The 17,353-nt window shown below is 42.6% G+C and overlaps 1 protein-coding gene across 11 annotated transcripts in view; it reads right to left on the bottom strand.

The window, feature by feature from the left end:
* Positions 1–17,353, bottom strand: part of ADGRD2 (adhesion G protein-coupled receptor D2) — a 408,458-nt gene that overhangs the window by 175,765 nt on the left and 215,340 nt on the right. For all 11 annotated transcript variants that reach the window (XR_004540974.1, XM_033962424.1, XM_033962423.1 and 8 more), the window contains 2 exons: positions 15,946–16,051; positions 11,077–11,132 (listed from right to left, as the gene is read on the bottom strand). Coding sequence is in view for 10 of the 11 variants with exons in the window: in XM_033962424.1 (XP_033818315.1) it covers positions 11,077–11,132; positions 15,946–16,051 (162 nt within the window). In the remaining variant the exon portion in view is untranslated. The remainder of the gene's footprint in view (positions 1–11,076; positions 11,133–15,945; positions 16,052–17,353) is intronic.

Here is a 17,353-nt window from a genome sequence, read left to right on the forward strand (position 1 = left end):
CACCTCCAGAATCCCCTAGACCCACTTATCTACCACCCCAATAGCCCTTATGGCTGCAGGAGCCACTTATATGCCAGTAAAAAAGGGTTTGTGGGGGTGCATAGGGCAGTGCACATGTTTCAATATCAATGCAGTGATTACAAGGGCTTATGGGCATGGGTCCTCATCTCTATGGGGCCCTAACCCACCCCTAAGACAACTTAAGCCACCTCTGTGCTGGATGACTAGGTTTTCCTATGCCAGGCGGACAGGTGATGATGGTCTGGAGTATGAATTGTAAAGATGTGATTAATATTTTTATGGGGGTGGATGGGGGTCGGTGATCAATCAGGTAGTGTGTTGGGGTCTGTTTTATGTGTTTGCAGTGCTTATCTGGTGACTTTATGGGGGTGGATGGGGGTCGGTGATCAATCAGGTAGTGTGTGGGGGTCTGTTTTATGTGTTTGCAGTGCTTATCTGGTGACTTTAAGTGGGTTTTTGTGACTTAGACCATGCCTAAGTCACAACGTCCAAGTTCCGTCGATCCTGGGCTGTATAACTTTTGGTTATACATGTTGTAAGCTGGCCCACGTCCTGCCCAACTCCCGCCCTCGACACTCCTCCCAAAACGCCCCATTTAGCTTTGGTTATTCAGCGGCACTATGTGGCCTAGGTCGTTTAGAAATACGTCCAAAACCCATTTTTATTATCGGCACTTGGACATATTTGGGAAATGTTCGTCCAAGTGCCGACTTAGGCCAGTTTTTGGACATTTTTCTCTTTCGATTATGAGCCCCATAGCCTTTTATAAAATATTGTTTGGCAAAAAAGTACACACCATAATAGAATGGTGTGTACTTTGCCAGAAGGCATGTAAAGGACTAGAGTTTGGGCAAAGCATGGATGGAATTTGCAAGGACTCTGTAGATCATAAAATATGTTAATTTATATGTGTACCTACATTATTTAGGTGCAGACATTTACACCTGCTTTAGACAGTAGAGTAGCATGACAGATAATTTGGGGTGGGCCTGAGACCAAAATGGGTGAGTCAAAGATTTTATCTCCATCCCTCCCCTCAACTAAAGCAAATATCCAAATTTAATTTCTACCCCTCCCTTTCCCTCCCCTCCCAGCATCTCCCTCCAAAGTAAAAGAAATATCTGTATTGGCAAGGATATTCAAGCCCCACCACACCAAATTACCGTATTTTTTGTTCCATAAGATGCACTTTTTTCCTCACACAGAAGTGGGTGGAAATCTCGGTGAGTCATGAACATAAGAACATAAGAAGTTGCCTCCGCTGAGGCAGACCAGAGGTCCATCTTGCCCAGCGGTCCGCTCCCGCGGCGGCCCATCAGGCCCATTGCCTGAGCAGTGGTCTCAGACTATCCCTATGACCTACCTCTACTCCTATCTGTACCCCTCAATTCCTTTATCCTCTAGGAACCTATCCAAACCTTCTTTGAAGCCTTGTAACGTGCTCCGGCCTATCCCAGCCTCCGGAAGCGCGTTCCATGTATCCACTACCCTCTGAGTGAAAAAGAACTTTCTGGCATTTGTTCTAAACCTGTCCCCTTTTAATTTCTCCGAGTGCCCCCTTGTACTTGTGGTTCCCCATAATCTGAAAAATCTGTCCCAGTCTACCTTTTCTATACCCTTCAGGATCTTGAAGGTTTTTATCATGTCTCCTCTAAGTCTCCGCTTTTCCAGGGAGAACAGCCCCAGCTTTTTCAGTCTGTCAGTATATGAGAGGTTTTCCATACACCTTATCAGTTTAGTTGCTCTTCTCTGGACTCCCTCAAGTACCGCCATGTCCTTCCTGAGGTACGGCGACCAGTACTGGACACAGTACTCCAGATGCGGGCGCAGCATTGCACGATACAGTGGCAGGATGACCTCCTTCGTCCTGGTCGTGATACCCTTCTTAATGATACCCAACATTTTGTTTGCTTTTCTTGAGGCTGTGGCGCACTGTGTCGACGCCTTCAAAGTTGTGTCTACCATCACTCCCAGGTCTCTTTCAAGGTTACTTACCCCTAGCAGTGATCCCCCCATTTTGTAGCTGAACATCGGGTTCTTTTCCCCTACATGCATGACCTTGCATTTCCCTACGCTAAAGCTCATTTGCCACTTTTTGGCCCATTCTTTTAGCGTCGTTAGGTCTCTTTGCAGATCTACGCAGTCTTCCATGGTTTCAACCCTGCGGTAGAGTTTGGTGTCATCCGCAGATTTAAAAACTTCGCAATTTGTTCCCGCCTCCAGGTCATTAATAAATATATTGAACAGGAGCGGTCCCAGCACCGACCCCTGCGGAACTCCGCTCGTGACCCATTGCCAGTCTGAGTAATGGCCCTTTACTCCAACCCTCTGTTTCCTGCCTGCCAGCCAGTTTTTGATCCATCGGTGGACCTCCTCTTGCACCCTGTGTTTCCACAGCTTTTTAAGCAATCTTTCGTGCGGTACCTTGTCGAAGGCTTTTTGAAAGTCAAGGTAAATGATGTCAATGGATTCCCCTTTATCCACCTGGCTGTTTACCCCCTCAAAGAAGTACAATAAGTTTGTGAGGCATGACCTACCCTTGCAGAAGCCGTGCTGACTCGACTTTAGCTGTCCATTGTTTTCTATGTGTTCACAGATGCTGTCCTTAATCAGTGCTTCCATCATCTTTCCTGGGACCGAGGTCAAGCTCACCGGCCTGTAGTTTCCTGGGTCCCCCCTTGAACCCTTCTTGAAGATGGGAGTGACATTTGCTATTTTCCAGTCCTCCGGGATCTCTCCAGTTTTTAAGGATAGGTTACATATTTGGCGAAGTGGCTCTGCTATTTCTTTCCTTACTTCCTTGAGTATCCTTAGGTGAATGCCATCCGGACCTGGCGATTTGTCGCTCTTTAGTCTGTCTATCTGCCTGAGGACATCCTCTTGGCTTACCTCTAGTTGGACCAGCTTTTCATCCCGATCCACATTTATGATGTCCTCCAGTTCCGGAATAATGGATGTGTCCTCCCTCGTGAATACTGACGTGAAGAACTTATTTAACCTGTCAGCTATCTCTTTTTCCTCCTTTACCACTCCTTTTTTGTCTCCATCATCCAATGGCCCCACTTACTCCCTTGACGGTTGCTTCCCCTTCACATATCTGAAGAACGATTTGAAGTTTGTTGCTTCCCCCGCCAGTCTCTCCTCATATTCTCTTTTAGCTTTCCTAACCACACAGTGACACTCCCTTTGGTGTTCTTTGTGCTCCTTTTGGTTGTCCTTTGTTTGGTCCTTTTTCCATTTTTTGAATGATGCTTTCTTGTCACTTATCGCCTTTTTCACTGCAGTTGTTATCCACACTGGGTTTTTTGTTCGATTTTTTTTGCACCCCTTCCTGAATCTGGGGATGTACAGGTTCTTTGCCTCATGCACCGTGCCCTTGAGTAGGGACCAGGCTTTTTCTACGGACTCCATCTTCCTTGCGTTGCCGTTGAGTTTCTTTCCCACCATTTTCCTCATGCCATCATAATTCCCTTTTTTGAAGTTGAGTGCTGTCGCTGTGGTTCTTTTCACCTTTGATGATCCAATTTCCAGCCTGCACTGGATCATGTTGTGATCGCTGTTTCCTAGGGGTCCTAGCACCGCCACCTCCTTTGCAGGTCCCCCTAGCCCGTTGAGGATTAGGTCAAGAGTGGCATCTCCCCATGTTGGTTCCGTGACCAGCTGTTCCATGAAACAGTCCCTCGTGGTTTCCAGGAATTTGGTCTCCCTCATGCAGTTTGAGTGTCCAATACTCCAGTCTATCCCAGGGTAGTTGAAATCCCTCGTCACCATCACACTTCCGCTTTTGCATACCTGCCTCAGCTCAACCTCCAGGTCCTGGTCGAGTGCTTCCGGTTGTCCAGGTGGGCGATAGTACAGACCCACTTTTATGTCTGCTCCAGTTCCTCCAAGTAGCTTAACCCATAGTGATTCCAAGTCGTCCGCCCTTACTGTTGTTTCCATCCTGGTTGAAGCGAAGGTACAAATTTTGTTATCCCCCGTACCGTTGTAAAATCCGCCCATCGCACCACCTAAACCCACCTGCCCGCTGCCGCCGCACCACCTTTTTTTTAAACCCCCCCACACCACCTTTTTATTAAACACACACACACCCTGCCCGTCGTCGTCGTACCTTTTTAACCTGATGGTCCAGCGTGCATCCTTCCCTCATACTATTTCCCGGCCAGTGGTGCACAGATCAGGAGCTTGAACATCAGAAGCAAGCTTTATGCTCTCCCGCTCGGCCCCGCGCTGCTTTCCGAATGGCTACCGTAGGTTCTCATGAGTCCCGAGAACCTATGGCAGCCATTGGGAAAGTAGCGCGAGGCCAAACAGGAGAGCGTAATGCTTGCTCTTGACGTCCACGCTCCTGATCTTTGCGCTGCTGGCTGGGAAATAAGGAGGAGCCAGGCAGAGTGAAGGCTGCAAGCACCGTCTGCAAGTTAGGTGCCACGGCAGGGAGGGAGGGAAGCTGGCTGGAGCTGCTGAGCCCACAAGCAAGGGGGGTGAGCTGGAGCCAATGGACCCACGAACAGGGGATGGGTGGGCAGGATTTTAAAAGGTACGGGAGGGCTGGCTGGCTTGGGGCAGGTGGGCTGGTTTGGGGGGGCTGGCTTCGAGGGGGCTAGCTGACTTGGGGCTGGAAGACTGGCTGGGGGACTGGTTGCCACTACACGTGCCTACCACTAGATGTGCCCTGTACCCTGTCCCAGCCTACCACTAGTCCACCAGAGGGGTGACAGGGGACAGGGCACACCATTTGGTTCAAAATTTTTTTTCTTGGTTTTTCCTCCTCTAGAGGTGGGTACGTCTTATGGTCAGGTACATCTTAAGGAGTGAAAAATATGGTAACTTACATCTTCAGCAGCCAACATCACGGTCTCCAAGCTGCTGCTGCCAGCCTCTGGCCTCCATGAATGCTCAGTTTAATACATGCCCAAAAATGGGCAGATGATGGGCCTGTGGCTGGCAGCAGCGGATCAGGGACATTGCTGACAACATCCCAAGATATAAGTTCATTCGGTGGATGGGAGTGGGAGATCTTTGGCTAGCGGGGCAAAGAGAGAATAAATTTTGAGTGGCTCTGAACCCAAAGTTGGGGGGCCTTGGTTACACTTCTGGCTTGAGAGCAAATAAAACTCTCCACACCTGCAAGGTAGGTGTGATTTCTGATACTGGTAGGAGTTCATTTCTGCTACTTTGCACTATTATTTTATAAGGACCTATAGGTGCTTATGCATCTTTATAAAATAGCGCTTTATAAAATTGTGACATGCTGTACAAGATTGATTGATTTTTGGTAGTAGCAAGTTTGAGCATGTTAATCTATTGAAGCAACTGCACGGGTGAAATCATGCATTAGTTATATTTAAAGTACTGGCATTGATTTTTCAGGCCATTAATTTGGGTATGCTTTGATACTTGTCTCAAGTTTTAGCTATCTATCATCCACGTTGGTCTTTGAGATCTGAGACAAGTATGCGCTTATCAGTCAATAGATTGCCACAGATAAGATATGCAAAAACTAGGGCTACGGCTATATCAGTGGCAGGTCCTGTTCTTTAGAACAAATTACTTGGGCACTTGTAGCAGAGTAATGATTCAAATAATGAAACTGATGGATTGGAATTTTTAAAACTAATTGAAGGACCAAAAATTCCTGAGCATTTAAAGAAATCTCTAGACATTATACTAAAGGAGTTACAGGCAGCGTTGAAATCCCTTAGAGTTGGATCCGCTCCAGGTGGTGATGGATTTACTGTTGAGTTTTACAAATCATTTCAAGCTACATTATTACCCCAATTACTAAATTTATATCAGACTCAACTAAAAAATGGTTGCATTACAGGTACTATGGAGGAATCTTTAACTACTGTTTTATCCAAGCCAAATAAAGATCCTACTTTGTCTCAAGCTACAGGCCTATTTCATTGATTAATGTGAATGGAAAATTATTGGCTAAGACTTTGGCTATGAGATTAGCTAAAGCTCTCCCGTATATCATTGGATTGCATCAGACGGGATTTGTTGCTCAAAGGCATTCTTCAAATAATACCAGACTGACATTTCACATGTTAAATATATCAAAAGCCTTAAATGATCCGGCCTTCTCTGTGTCTCTTGATGCAGCGAAGGCCTTTGATCGTGTGGAATGGTCCTTTATATATCAGATAGGATTTATTGTACCAAATTAAAATGCAGTAATATAAAAACCTTTTTATCAACCAAGGGACCCGACACGGTCCGTGTTTCAGACAGTACACATTCGTCAGGGGTCCATGGTAAATAAGATATAAGATATACCGCAGTGACCCTTAGCGAATTGAACACACAGGCATTTGTTGTTACCCTTATTCTTTGAGGTATATCTTATACCTTATTTACCATGGACCCCTGACGGAGGTATACTGTCCGAAACATGGACCGTGTCGGGTCCCTTGGTTGGTAAAAAGGTTTTTATATTACTGCATTTTAATTTGATACAATAAATCCTGCCTGCATCTTGTACATTGCCTGCAGTTTCTGTTGGTTTTTCCGTTTTGGTGATCTTTTACTGCAGCTTCAGTTGGATTTTTCTGTTATTGCCCTTTATGTATCAGACAATGGATTGGTTTGGTATTGGTTCAGGATTTATGCAAATGATACAAGCCTTGTATAGCTCTCCTTCTGCTAGACTATATATTAATAATAATTTTTCAGAGAGTTTCTGTTTGCAGAGGGGAGTTAGACAGGGTTGTCCATTGTCTCCTTTATTGTTTGATATTGTATTGGAACCCTTACTGTTAGCTATTCAACAATCAAAAGAGATTCAAGGTATTCCTTATTCAGGTCAGGAATATAAAGTTTCTGCATATGCGGATAATATATTACTTCATTTGAGGAATCCAGAATCAACCATTCCGAGCCTTTTTGAGTTGATAAATAAATTTGGAAAAATTTCAGGATACAAGATAAATTGGGATAAATCAGAAATTCTTCCTTTAAATGTTCATTGTCAAAAAGGTTTATTTGATTCGTTTTCATTGGTATGGAAAGATGAAGGCATTAAATATTTGGGAGTTTGGATTCAAAACACATTAGAGGAATTGATGAGGATAAATGAAAAATCATTATTGACAAAGGTTACAGAAATATGTGAGCAATAGAACCCAATGCATTTGTTTTGGTGGGGGAGAGTTCAGACTGTTAAAATGATGATTTTACCTGGAGTTTGCTATCAAATGAGTATGTTACTAGTCTTTTTTCAGGAGTCCTTTTACAAAAAATTAAACAGTATTCTAACAAAATTTATTTGGCTTGGGAAAACGGTAAGAATTGCTATGGTATCTTTACAAAAACCAATTATGGAGGGTGGGGTAAATTTTCCCAATTTCTATAGGTATCATCAAGCCTATATTATGCATCAGGGTATGTATTGGATCCTCCCTGAGCTCATGAAAGAATTCCCAGATTGGTTGATGTTGGAATGGCAACTCATGTTTCCTCTGAGATTAAGCCATGTTCTTAGTATTAAAATACCTAGATTATATAAAGAAAATAGAATATTTGTAGATACATGGAAAACATTAAGATACGTTAATGATTTAACACCTATTTCAATACTTAAATCTACATATCAGACCATATGGCTAAACTCCAAGATTAAAATTGGCGAATTTAAGGTCATCTGGAAATATTGGATGAAGGCAGGTATACATACTTTAGAATTGATGTTATCTCTAATGGTAAACTGCTGGAATTTTCACAATTGCAACACAAATATGGTCTTTATAAATCACAAAATTATAAATGGTTGCAATTGAAGCAGGCCATTCAGGCAGGGTTCCCTGAATGGAAAAATCTTAATGATAAGTACAGTTTGCCTTTCTTGTGTTTTCAGGTGGACTTTCTGGGACAGCAGGCTGCTCAGTGGTATAAATTGATATCTGGATTTATGAATAAAAAACCAAAAACTGGCCTTTGGGACATTTGGAGCATTGAGATTAAGCACCAAATTACTGCGTCTCAATGGCCACAAATTTGGTCTTGGAGGATGAGATGTACAGTGTCTGCATCTATGAGACAAACTTGGTTTTTTCTGTTACATAGAGCATTCTGGACCCCGGTGCGTTTACAAAAATTAGATTGTTCTAAATCTAATAGATGTTGGCACTGTTATCTTGAAGCTTGGACATTAGATCATTTATTGTTTTATTGTCCTTTAATACATTGTTTTTGGAAATCTATTTGGGGTCAAATTAATAATTTGCTTGAGAATCCGGTAGCGGTCTTTAATGATATGATATTATTTGGCACATCTATGAGGGAAAAGAGTCAAATATCTGTTAAAAATAATAAACTTATACTAATGACAGGAGTTGCCATTCAACATATTACAAGGAATTGGAAAAATTATGATAGGTTAAATTATAGTTTTTGGTGGAATTCATTGTGTCATATTTTCAAAATGGAAAGAGATTAGCCATTCAGCAAGGACGTTTTAAAGAGTTTAATGATGTTTGGGAGCCATTAACAAAATATTGTATGGATTGATTATAATTAATAATTTATTTTTCCCCTTTTGTTTACTAAAGTATAAGGGGGGAGGGAGGGTTTTATTTTAATGACATCTTGAATTAAGATATTATAATGGGGGGAGAGAGGAAATGTGTCATGTATAATCCTTGCTAGATTAATAAGTGATATTAAAGTGTATTTGATTGTAATTGTTACACTTGTTGACAGTTTTAAAATGAATAAAGAATTTAAAACAAACAGAGTAATGGACTGCATCAACTTAATTTAAAAAGAAAACCATTTATGAAAGCTTTGTTGCAGGATGAATAAAAAGGGGTTGTAAGTAAAATGCAGCATTTTGTGAAGTGTGGTTGGGCAGCAGTATTTTTATAATGTAATTATAAATTATCTGTGATACTGTTCATATGTGAGCTTGTGATATTATCTTTGTTTAATTACGTATATATTTTTGGGACCCGTCTATGGTTAGGCGGGCTATAAGTTTTTTAAAATAAATACATTTTTATTGCAACCTGTATATACTGTAAGTTCTTTGCCTAATTTCTACCATGGCCCAGAGCGCTATAAGCTCCGACGCTCATAAAAATTCTGTGAGCATTGAAACAGCATCAGAGCGTTTAGTGCCCTGGGCAGCAGCAGAAACCTCTACTGCGCCTTAGTAAAAGGGGAGGTAAAGTAGAGACATTTACTCCTGGATGCTCTAACCAGCGCCAAAGTTGGTGGCCACCTTAAAAGCAGCTGCCAATCACGTGTCAGTCGCACGATGGCACCTGTAACAGAATCACACCAGGGCCTGCTATCAGCCAATCATGGCAGGGGAATCCCCATCAGTTGAGCCAGCAGGAGACCCCAAAACCATGGCTCTGGGGAGTCCTGCCAGCTCATCTGATTGGGGATTCTCTTGCTGACATCAGCTGAACTAGCAAGCTGTGCACTATTTTTGCAATCACCCAGCAAAGATAGGCACCAGAAATGTAGGCCAGGGTTTTCCGGGCCTACATTTCCTGCACCTATCTTTCATGAATCGTGCCTACAAAGTCGCTTTGGGCCGCCTCATGCCACTTCTGCTGCTGGTCATGCTTATTTGGCATTCAGTAGCCTAAAGCCCCTACATAGACACGATTCCAGAGTCTTTTATGTAGGTGCTGGTACCAGTACCGAAGTTTCAGCCCCATTTATAGAATTTCCTCCTTCTTGTACATTCTTTTTCATACAAAGCCCAAGTTTCCAAGGCAGAGAAAAATGCATTTATTTCTATCAGAAAGCTTTTCACATTCATAACCACCCTCATTATAATGGCTGCTTAGAATCGGTATTAAGCAGACCATTATTGAGAGAGTATATATTTTCAGAAGCTTTGTGCATTTATATTAGCTAATTACAATTTCTAAAAAAAATAATTTGATATTACAGTTGAAGAGATTTATTTAGACCACTAAAATAAAGGGGGGAAAAGCATGAAATATTGTTAATTTTGCATATGTATCGACATAACTCTTTTTACAGACTATCACCCATAATACACAATTGTCATAATTAACTTTCCCCCACCCCACAGGCATTCTTTCCTGGAATATTTCTCAAATGAAGTTTCCCCTGGGAAAAGTGACAATCAGTTTGCGCAAACCTCAAATTATGCCTGGCATTTTAAATTGCTTCTGAGCAACAAATCTAAAGAGATACAGTAAAAGTTCCCTCCAATTTAACTCTGGGGATGTACTGCAAAGGCCTGACCTATGCATGAGTGACTGTATTTTTGACACATGGCCCCACTTTTCAACCTCTGCTGACTTGTGCAAATATTTACACAAACAGAAAGTAAATTTGAGCTGAGCAATAACATAGATGGCTAGATAGATTTAGGTGAGGGTGGTGTCTATCAGCGCCTCACTGTGACAGACACAGGGATGTTAGCTGCACAACGCACATTCAGAGCCATGGCCACAGGGTAGGGTTACCATATGTCTGGGAAAAACCGGACATGTTTTCTTTTTAGAGAACTATCCAGGCATCCGGAGGGATTTCTAAAACCCAGCAGTTTGTCCGGGTTTTGGCAATCCTGAGCTTGGAGGCCACGTCTGCAAGCCTTTGCGCATGCACGGCCATCAATGCGATGTCATAAGCACAAGCACATGCAACATCATTGCATTGAAATTTGCATATGCACAAAGGCTTCCAAATGTGGCCTTCGAGCTCAGGGAGGTTCGGGGGGGGGGGGCTGGGGAGGGCAGGTATCCTCTTTTTTCAAAGAGGAAATCTGGCAACACTACCATAGGGGAAGTACAATCATGGAGGGAGGTGAAATGACAGCTGCTGGATAAAATGTTGCTGGATTAAGAGGAATCTGGGCAGCTGGGAGCCTGGACTAGAGCACACTAAGCTTAGGGGCTGTGTATGTGTGTGGAGAGGTGGAGTCTGCGCCGGGGGGGGGTGTTTCCTGGGATGAAGAAGAATGAGTGTGATGGGTTGACATGCAGCCTAGAGTGTCAGGGGAGCTTGGCTGGCCAGGAGGTGACACAGTAGGAACATCTAGGTAAAGAGAAATACAAAAGAGCTTACCTGACACTAAAATTCCAGAAAGCACAGATAGGTTGAACTAGCTTGTCAGGCACATCCTGGCAAATCGTATGCAGTCAAAGTCAAAACAGAAATATAATTAGAAGGCTGAGAAAAAGTTAACTTTAAAAAATCCTGAAATATGAGTTATAATGCAGCCTTTACATATAAACACACAAATACAAAGGTACAATTATGTACACTTGCATGTACTATTATAGAATCACAATTTATAGAATCTACAAAATCAAAGCACATTTCAAATTCCTCACATTACTGTTTCATGACCTGATAACTAATTATTTACAGTTTTGTTAAATACTAGGGATGGAAAGTCATTTATGATGCCAGAGGAAATATCAATCTATTACAGTGAGTTAGGAGATTCAAAAACATCTAAATACTTCACACCTACCCTATAAATCACAGAACAACAAAAAAGGAAAAACAGGTAGTGTTTCTCATTCCACTTCCTCAAACTGAGTCAAATCACTCCAATTGCCATACAAGAAACAATTTCTCTTCACACCTCCCTAAAGCGCTGGAGTTCTATGAACAGATAAGTGTAGTTTCACATGTTGGCATTGATACTACTTGCTAGGATATCTTGTAATTCACTATGGAACATGTTATAATTATTTAACTCAAAAGTTAGGATTATAAAATAAATTCTAAAGAATTCAGATAGATAGTGAGGTTGGGGGGGAGGAACAAATAATAAAAAAAGATCAGAATTGGTGAAGAGGGTTCTAAAATAGCTGTGTGCTATAAGAAACGCCATGATCCATTTTCCTGAATTAAATCTCTGATGTTCCTCTCCTGGTTAGTTAACTTTAGTTTTCCAAGTTTTAGAAAAACTCCCTAGTGCATTGGATATAGAAAAAATGTTTTGAGTAATTACTCTTCAAAGTCACTTTGGTGTAATGAGAAAGTGATTTGACTCAATTTGAGGAAGTGGAATAAGAAACACTAGCTGTTATTCCTTTTAAGAGGAGATATAAAGGGCATTTTCGCTGTCATTTATCATTGGAAAACAAAAACAGGTAAGGTTTCATTTACTAATGAAACCTTGATCCACAACTCCCTTCAAGCCCCCTAATTTCTGGCCTGTAGCTCCCCCCCTTTCTTGTAGGCCCTAGTCAGGTGAAATGTAGCAGCCATGGGCAGGAGCTAATGTGCATCACTCCTGCTCCTAGACACCCCTGCTGGACCACCAGGCATTTAGGTTGGCCTGGGTGGGGGAGTAATCACCACTCCATATGTAGGGGTTATCTACTAATGGCAGGGAGGGGAACATTGAAAAGAGGCCCAAGAAATGTTCATTTTGTGTAATCTCCAGTAATGACAAAGGGGGGAGGGGAATTCCCTAACAAAACATTCCCCCTTCTTCCTTTGAGCAGGTACATAACATTTCTCTATCCTGCTACCTACTAATTTCTCAGATACTTTACCATTTAGATGTGTTTCTTAAAGGAACAGATTGTCAGATTTAGTTTTATGGAGGTATTTCATTATTTTCTTTCCTTTCATCGGGTAATTGAAACCATTCATATTAATTAATATTTTATATCAGAGACTTTCCAACACATTGTTTCTCACCCATTTGCACTTGTACTTCCACACCAACCCAAAAAGTCCTAGTAACCATTCACTCTACTTTACAATTCTTCATCCATCCACATCCACATTCACCCAGTTTGCAATACTACATTCTCTCCGAAAATTTATTTATTTAATTTATTTTCTATCCCATTTTCCTCAGGGAGCTCATAACATCCATAAAATCCCACCCCAATCTATCCCCTACCCTCAACAAAAGTACCTTTGCACTTCTCCTGTCCTCCTTCGAAGTCAGATACTAGTCTTATCTTGGCTCCATTCCAGTGAAGATCAGGTATTTGCTGGGCTTTGGTAAGGATTGAGTGTGACACAGAATTTTAAAGATGAGAGGTCATGTCCCTCTAGATTGGTCCTTGTGTCTGGTGGGAACACAATGGGCCCTTTCAAACTCGAAGGGATATTTAAAGGTAAATTGTAAGCTTGGGATAAAATCCTCAATAAATTGTAGTGAATTTCTCCCTTAAATTCCTTCTGTTAAATCTAAGATACATAAATTATTCCTGCGAATTTGATTTCCAGTATCTTTCAGTTCCATTTGTCACGCCTCGATTTGTCATTTTTTTGCGTACCAGTCATGGGCTGAATATTCCAGATTTGATAAGTGTTGCTCCATTTCATTCGATCTTGCTTTGCAGTTTGCTATTTGCTATTTGCTTGGACAAATTAGCAAACTCTTGGCTGTAGTGCTGAGATATTGTTAGTACTCTCCTGTATCATCCCTTTTATGGAGGCTAGTTCTGCCATGATCAGTTCCATGAGGTCTTGCAATTCTCATGGCAATGCTATCTTAAGCCATTTCAATTTTATTTTGTTTTGAAGCTGCCATCTTCTGCTATGATTCTTGGATGCTAGGTAACCGATTTAATTGTTCTGATTAACTCCACGAGTATCAGCCCACTGGCCAAATGTTGCATCTTTAAGGGCTTAACGTTAGTATACAAATCCCTGCACAACATGGTGCCAGGCTGCATGTCAAACAAACTTCCTCTATATGTACTGAACAGACCACTCCGCTCCCAGGAATAAACATGGCTGTAAATACCCCCTGGTCGTGCTCTTCAGCTGCAGAAAGCAAGATGATGTTCCTACTTCCATTTCTTACCAAACTACTGGAATCATCTACCCCCATAGATCAGATCCCTCAAAGGGCTCCTGAACTTTAGGAAAGCAATAAAAATATACCTCTTCACAAAATCCCTTGCCTACTACCATATGATTAAAAGAGAAATGTATATTGGAACGAGACCTTTGTATATATCATAATAGGACAAACACACTGCATCATAAATATAACAAATTGTAACCTGTTCTATGTATGTATGTTAACTATGAAAAATTGTAACCTGTTCCGACTGAATGTTATGGGGCTCGTAATCAAAACTGAAATACATCTAAAAATCCGCCCAAGTTGGCACAAGGACAATCTAAAAGACAGGTCATCCAAGTGCCTATAATCAAAATGGCTTTTCAGATGTATCGAGGGACTTTTTAGTAACATAGTAGATGACGGCAGATAAAGACCCGAATGGGCCATCCAGTCTGCCCAACCTGATTCAATTTAAATTTTTTAAATTTTTTTCTTCTTAGCTATTTCTGGGCAAGAATCCAAAGTTCTACCCGGTACTGTGCTTGGGTTCCTACTGCCGAAATCTCCGTTAAAACCTACTCAAGCCCATCTACACCCTCCTGGCCACTGAAGCCCTCCCCAGCCCATCCTCCACCAAATGGCCATATATAGACACAGACCAAATGGCCACCCCAGCCTATCCTCCACCAAATGGCCATATACAGACACAGACCGTGCAAGTCTGCCCAGTACTGGCCTTAGTTCAATTTTTAATATTATTTTCTGATTCTAGATCCTCTATATTCATCCCATGCTTCTTTAAACTCAGTCACAGTTTTACTGTCCATCACTTCTCTCAGAAGCGCATTCCAGGCATCCACCACCCTCTCCGTAAAGTAGAATTTCCTAACATTGCCATTTTAGGCATTTTAGGCATCTGAATCCCGCTGTGCGCCCAGAGCTAAAAGGGGTGTTTTTTTGGAGGAATGGTTAGGGTGGAATGTAGGCCGACCTAGACTTAGTCATCCTTCGAAGGTTTGACGAGACTACCAGACGGAACTTATATGTTGTAACTTAGACGATGTAAAGACACGTTTAAGTGCCTAAAAGGTATCCAAAGTGACTAGATAACTACTGCAGGGACAAAGTAAAGACTCACACACACACACCGTGTTCACTGACCCTATCACATCCCTACAAAGTTCAGAATAAAAACGTACATACCTGCCTCCAGAACATCAACACCTCGCATAGCAAAGCCTAGTAGAACTGCACAGAGGTGGCTTAAGTAGTCTGGGGGTTGGGGTGGGCTAGTGAACCATAGAGAGGAGGACCGAGGCCCATAAGCCAGTCTAACCACTACATTTATGGTGAAACATGTGAGCCACCAACCTCCAGTACTGTCCAAAAATCCCGAGCCTGGAACTGGGTGTCATTTCTGCTAATTTGTGGTGATTTTATAAGCTTTAACTCGTGTGGAAACTTGAAAACTCATAAAATTGTGTATCTGTATACCTGCCAAGTATCCCACTTTTGCTGGTCTTTTCCCTTACAGGAAATTGTGGCTCCTTCCTGACAGTGATTTGTTCCAAGTTTTTCAGAACCCAGACAAAGTGTCCGGTTTTGAAAAGCCATCCGGATCCCCAGACATGTCCTCAAGAGGAGAACATATCCTGGGAACTCCGGACTTCTGGTTATCCTATCTGGGTGTCTTTTTACAAAAAGGTCTATAGGTGGCTCTGCTGCTTTCATGAAATAAGTACCTTTGTGGACTTTCCACTTAAGAACTCTGTTATAAAATCATCACACATACACACCCTTAACAGTAGCCTTTGTAATAATTTTCAAAGGAATGTACCCACAGAATTTCCCTTTAAAAACTTCCATTGAGTACAAAGCACTAGCAGTTCTTTGCACCTACTTTGTTTGCCAGCAAGTTTGCTTGAATTTCACCAGCATGCATAGATTTAAAAATGCAATCTGTGTGCTTCTCCTCCCCCATCCTAAACACACCCAGGGAACGCCACCTCTCAGTACTAACGTAAACGTGGCAGGGTAGAGCATTGCATATATTTTTAGCTTCCCTGAGGTGGAAAATGTTCAGAGAGTCAATTTAAATAGCTAAAATTATTTTCCCCCATGGTAAATAGCATGGAAATCATATGTGAAAATATTTTCTGTTATACCTGATTCTGGTGCCAGAGGTGGTAGCGTACTGAAGTACTGATTTCTTGATTATCACACAGTACAGTAGAAGAAATAATTGCAGATCCCACCTGTGCGCTCACATACCTGAGAAAGCAAATAGATTCTATAAACATTGTATTCAAAATGTCATTACAATGGGCCCAATATTTTTTTTTTAAAAAACTCTGCTCCTAAATTAATATTCCTAAATTCGTTTTCTACCTCCTGATACGTAGCTGGTGGCAGCCATCTTTTGTTTTTAGGCCCTGACATTCAGTACTGAATATCCAACCTATGGCCAGCCTCTAGCTACTCCCAGAATGCCTGAGGGCAGGCATGATACAGGGTTACCAGATGTCTGGATTTCCCCAGACATGTCCTCTTTTAGAGAACATGTCCGGGCGTCCGGACAGCTTTTCAAAACCGGCACTTTGTCCGGGTTTTGAAAAGCTGGTGAGATCAGGGCACAGATGCACTCCAACCCCAGCCTTAAGAGACAAGCTTTGTGTGGGGCTCAGTTTGGGAGGCAGAACGGGATGGACCAAGGGGTGGAATGGGACAGGCCTGGGGTTGGAACGGGGCAGTCCCGGGGTAGAACAGGGCAGAGTCATGCGTCCTCTTTTACCAGATAGAAAATCTGGTAACCCTAGCATGATATTCAGGTTGTTACCCAGTCAACTAACAGGATAGTGGGCTGAATATCAGACTGGTGTAAAAGCTTCTGAATTTCCCTCTCAAGAGTAGACTACTCCTGCCACCCCCTAAGAGCAGCCACTCCTCTTGAAAAAACTAGGCCTATCTTACAGTCCCTGATGTTCTTGATAGGAGGGGGGCAGTCTGGTTAGGAGTGAACCTCAGTCACACTTGCCCATACCAACTCTGGTCACAAAATGGCAGTTGAAACCTCTAGCAGTAGTCTCATGGTATTTAGGATCTGACTCCTATCATAACAAGAGCACTGATTATTTTGTGTTCAGCAAACAAATGGACTCCTTTTTCTAAGCCGCGCTAAAAATAGAACTGCACTCAGTGGCGTAGTAAGGAGAGGGGGCAAGGGGGGGTTGGTCTGCCCGGGGTGCCATATTGGTTTGGGGCACAGCACCCCTTCTCTGCCCCCCGCCTCTTTCCATTCCTCCCCTCCACGCATGTATCCTCTTCCTCAATACCGCTAGTTGAAGTTGTTGTTTGCAGCGGTCAACGGTGTGCTCTTCACGACCCTGTCGGTTCTCCCGCTGACGTCACTTCCAGGTACCGTGCATAGGCAGTGACATCAGAGGGAGATCCGACGGGGTCACTCGGAGCATACTGTTGACCGCCGCGAGCAACAACTCCAACTACAGGTATGGAGAATGGAAGGGGGAGGCCACGTGCAGGCGGGATCGGGGAAGGAGCGGCGAGTGGAGAGGT

This window comes from Geotrypetes seraphini, chromosome 10 (genome assembly GCF_902459505.1).
Source record: "Geotrypetes seraphini chromosome 10, aGeoSer1.1, whole genome shotgun sequence".
In the NCBI taxonomy this organism is placed as follows: domain Eukaryota; kingdom Metazoa; phylum Chordata; class Amphibia; order Gymnophiona; family Dermophiidae; genus Geotrypetes; species Geotrypetes seraphini.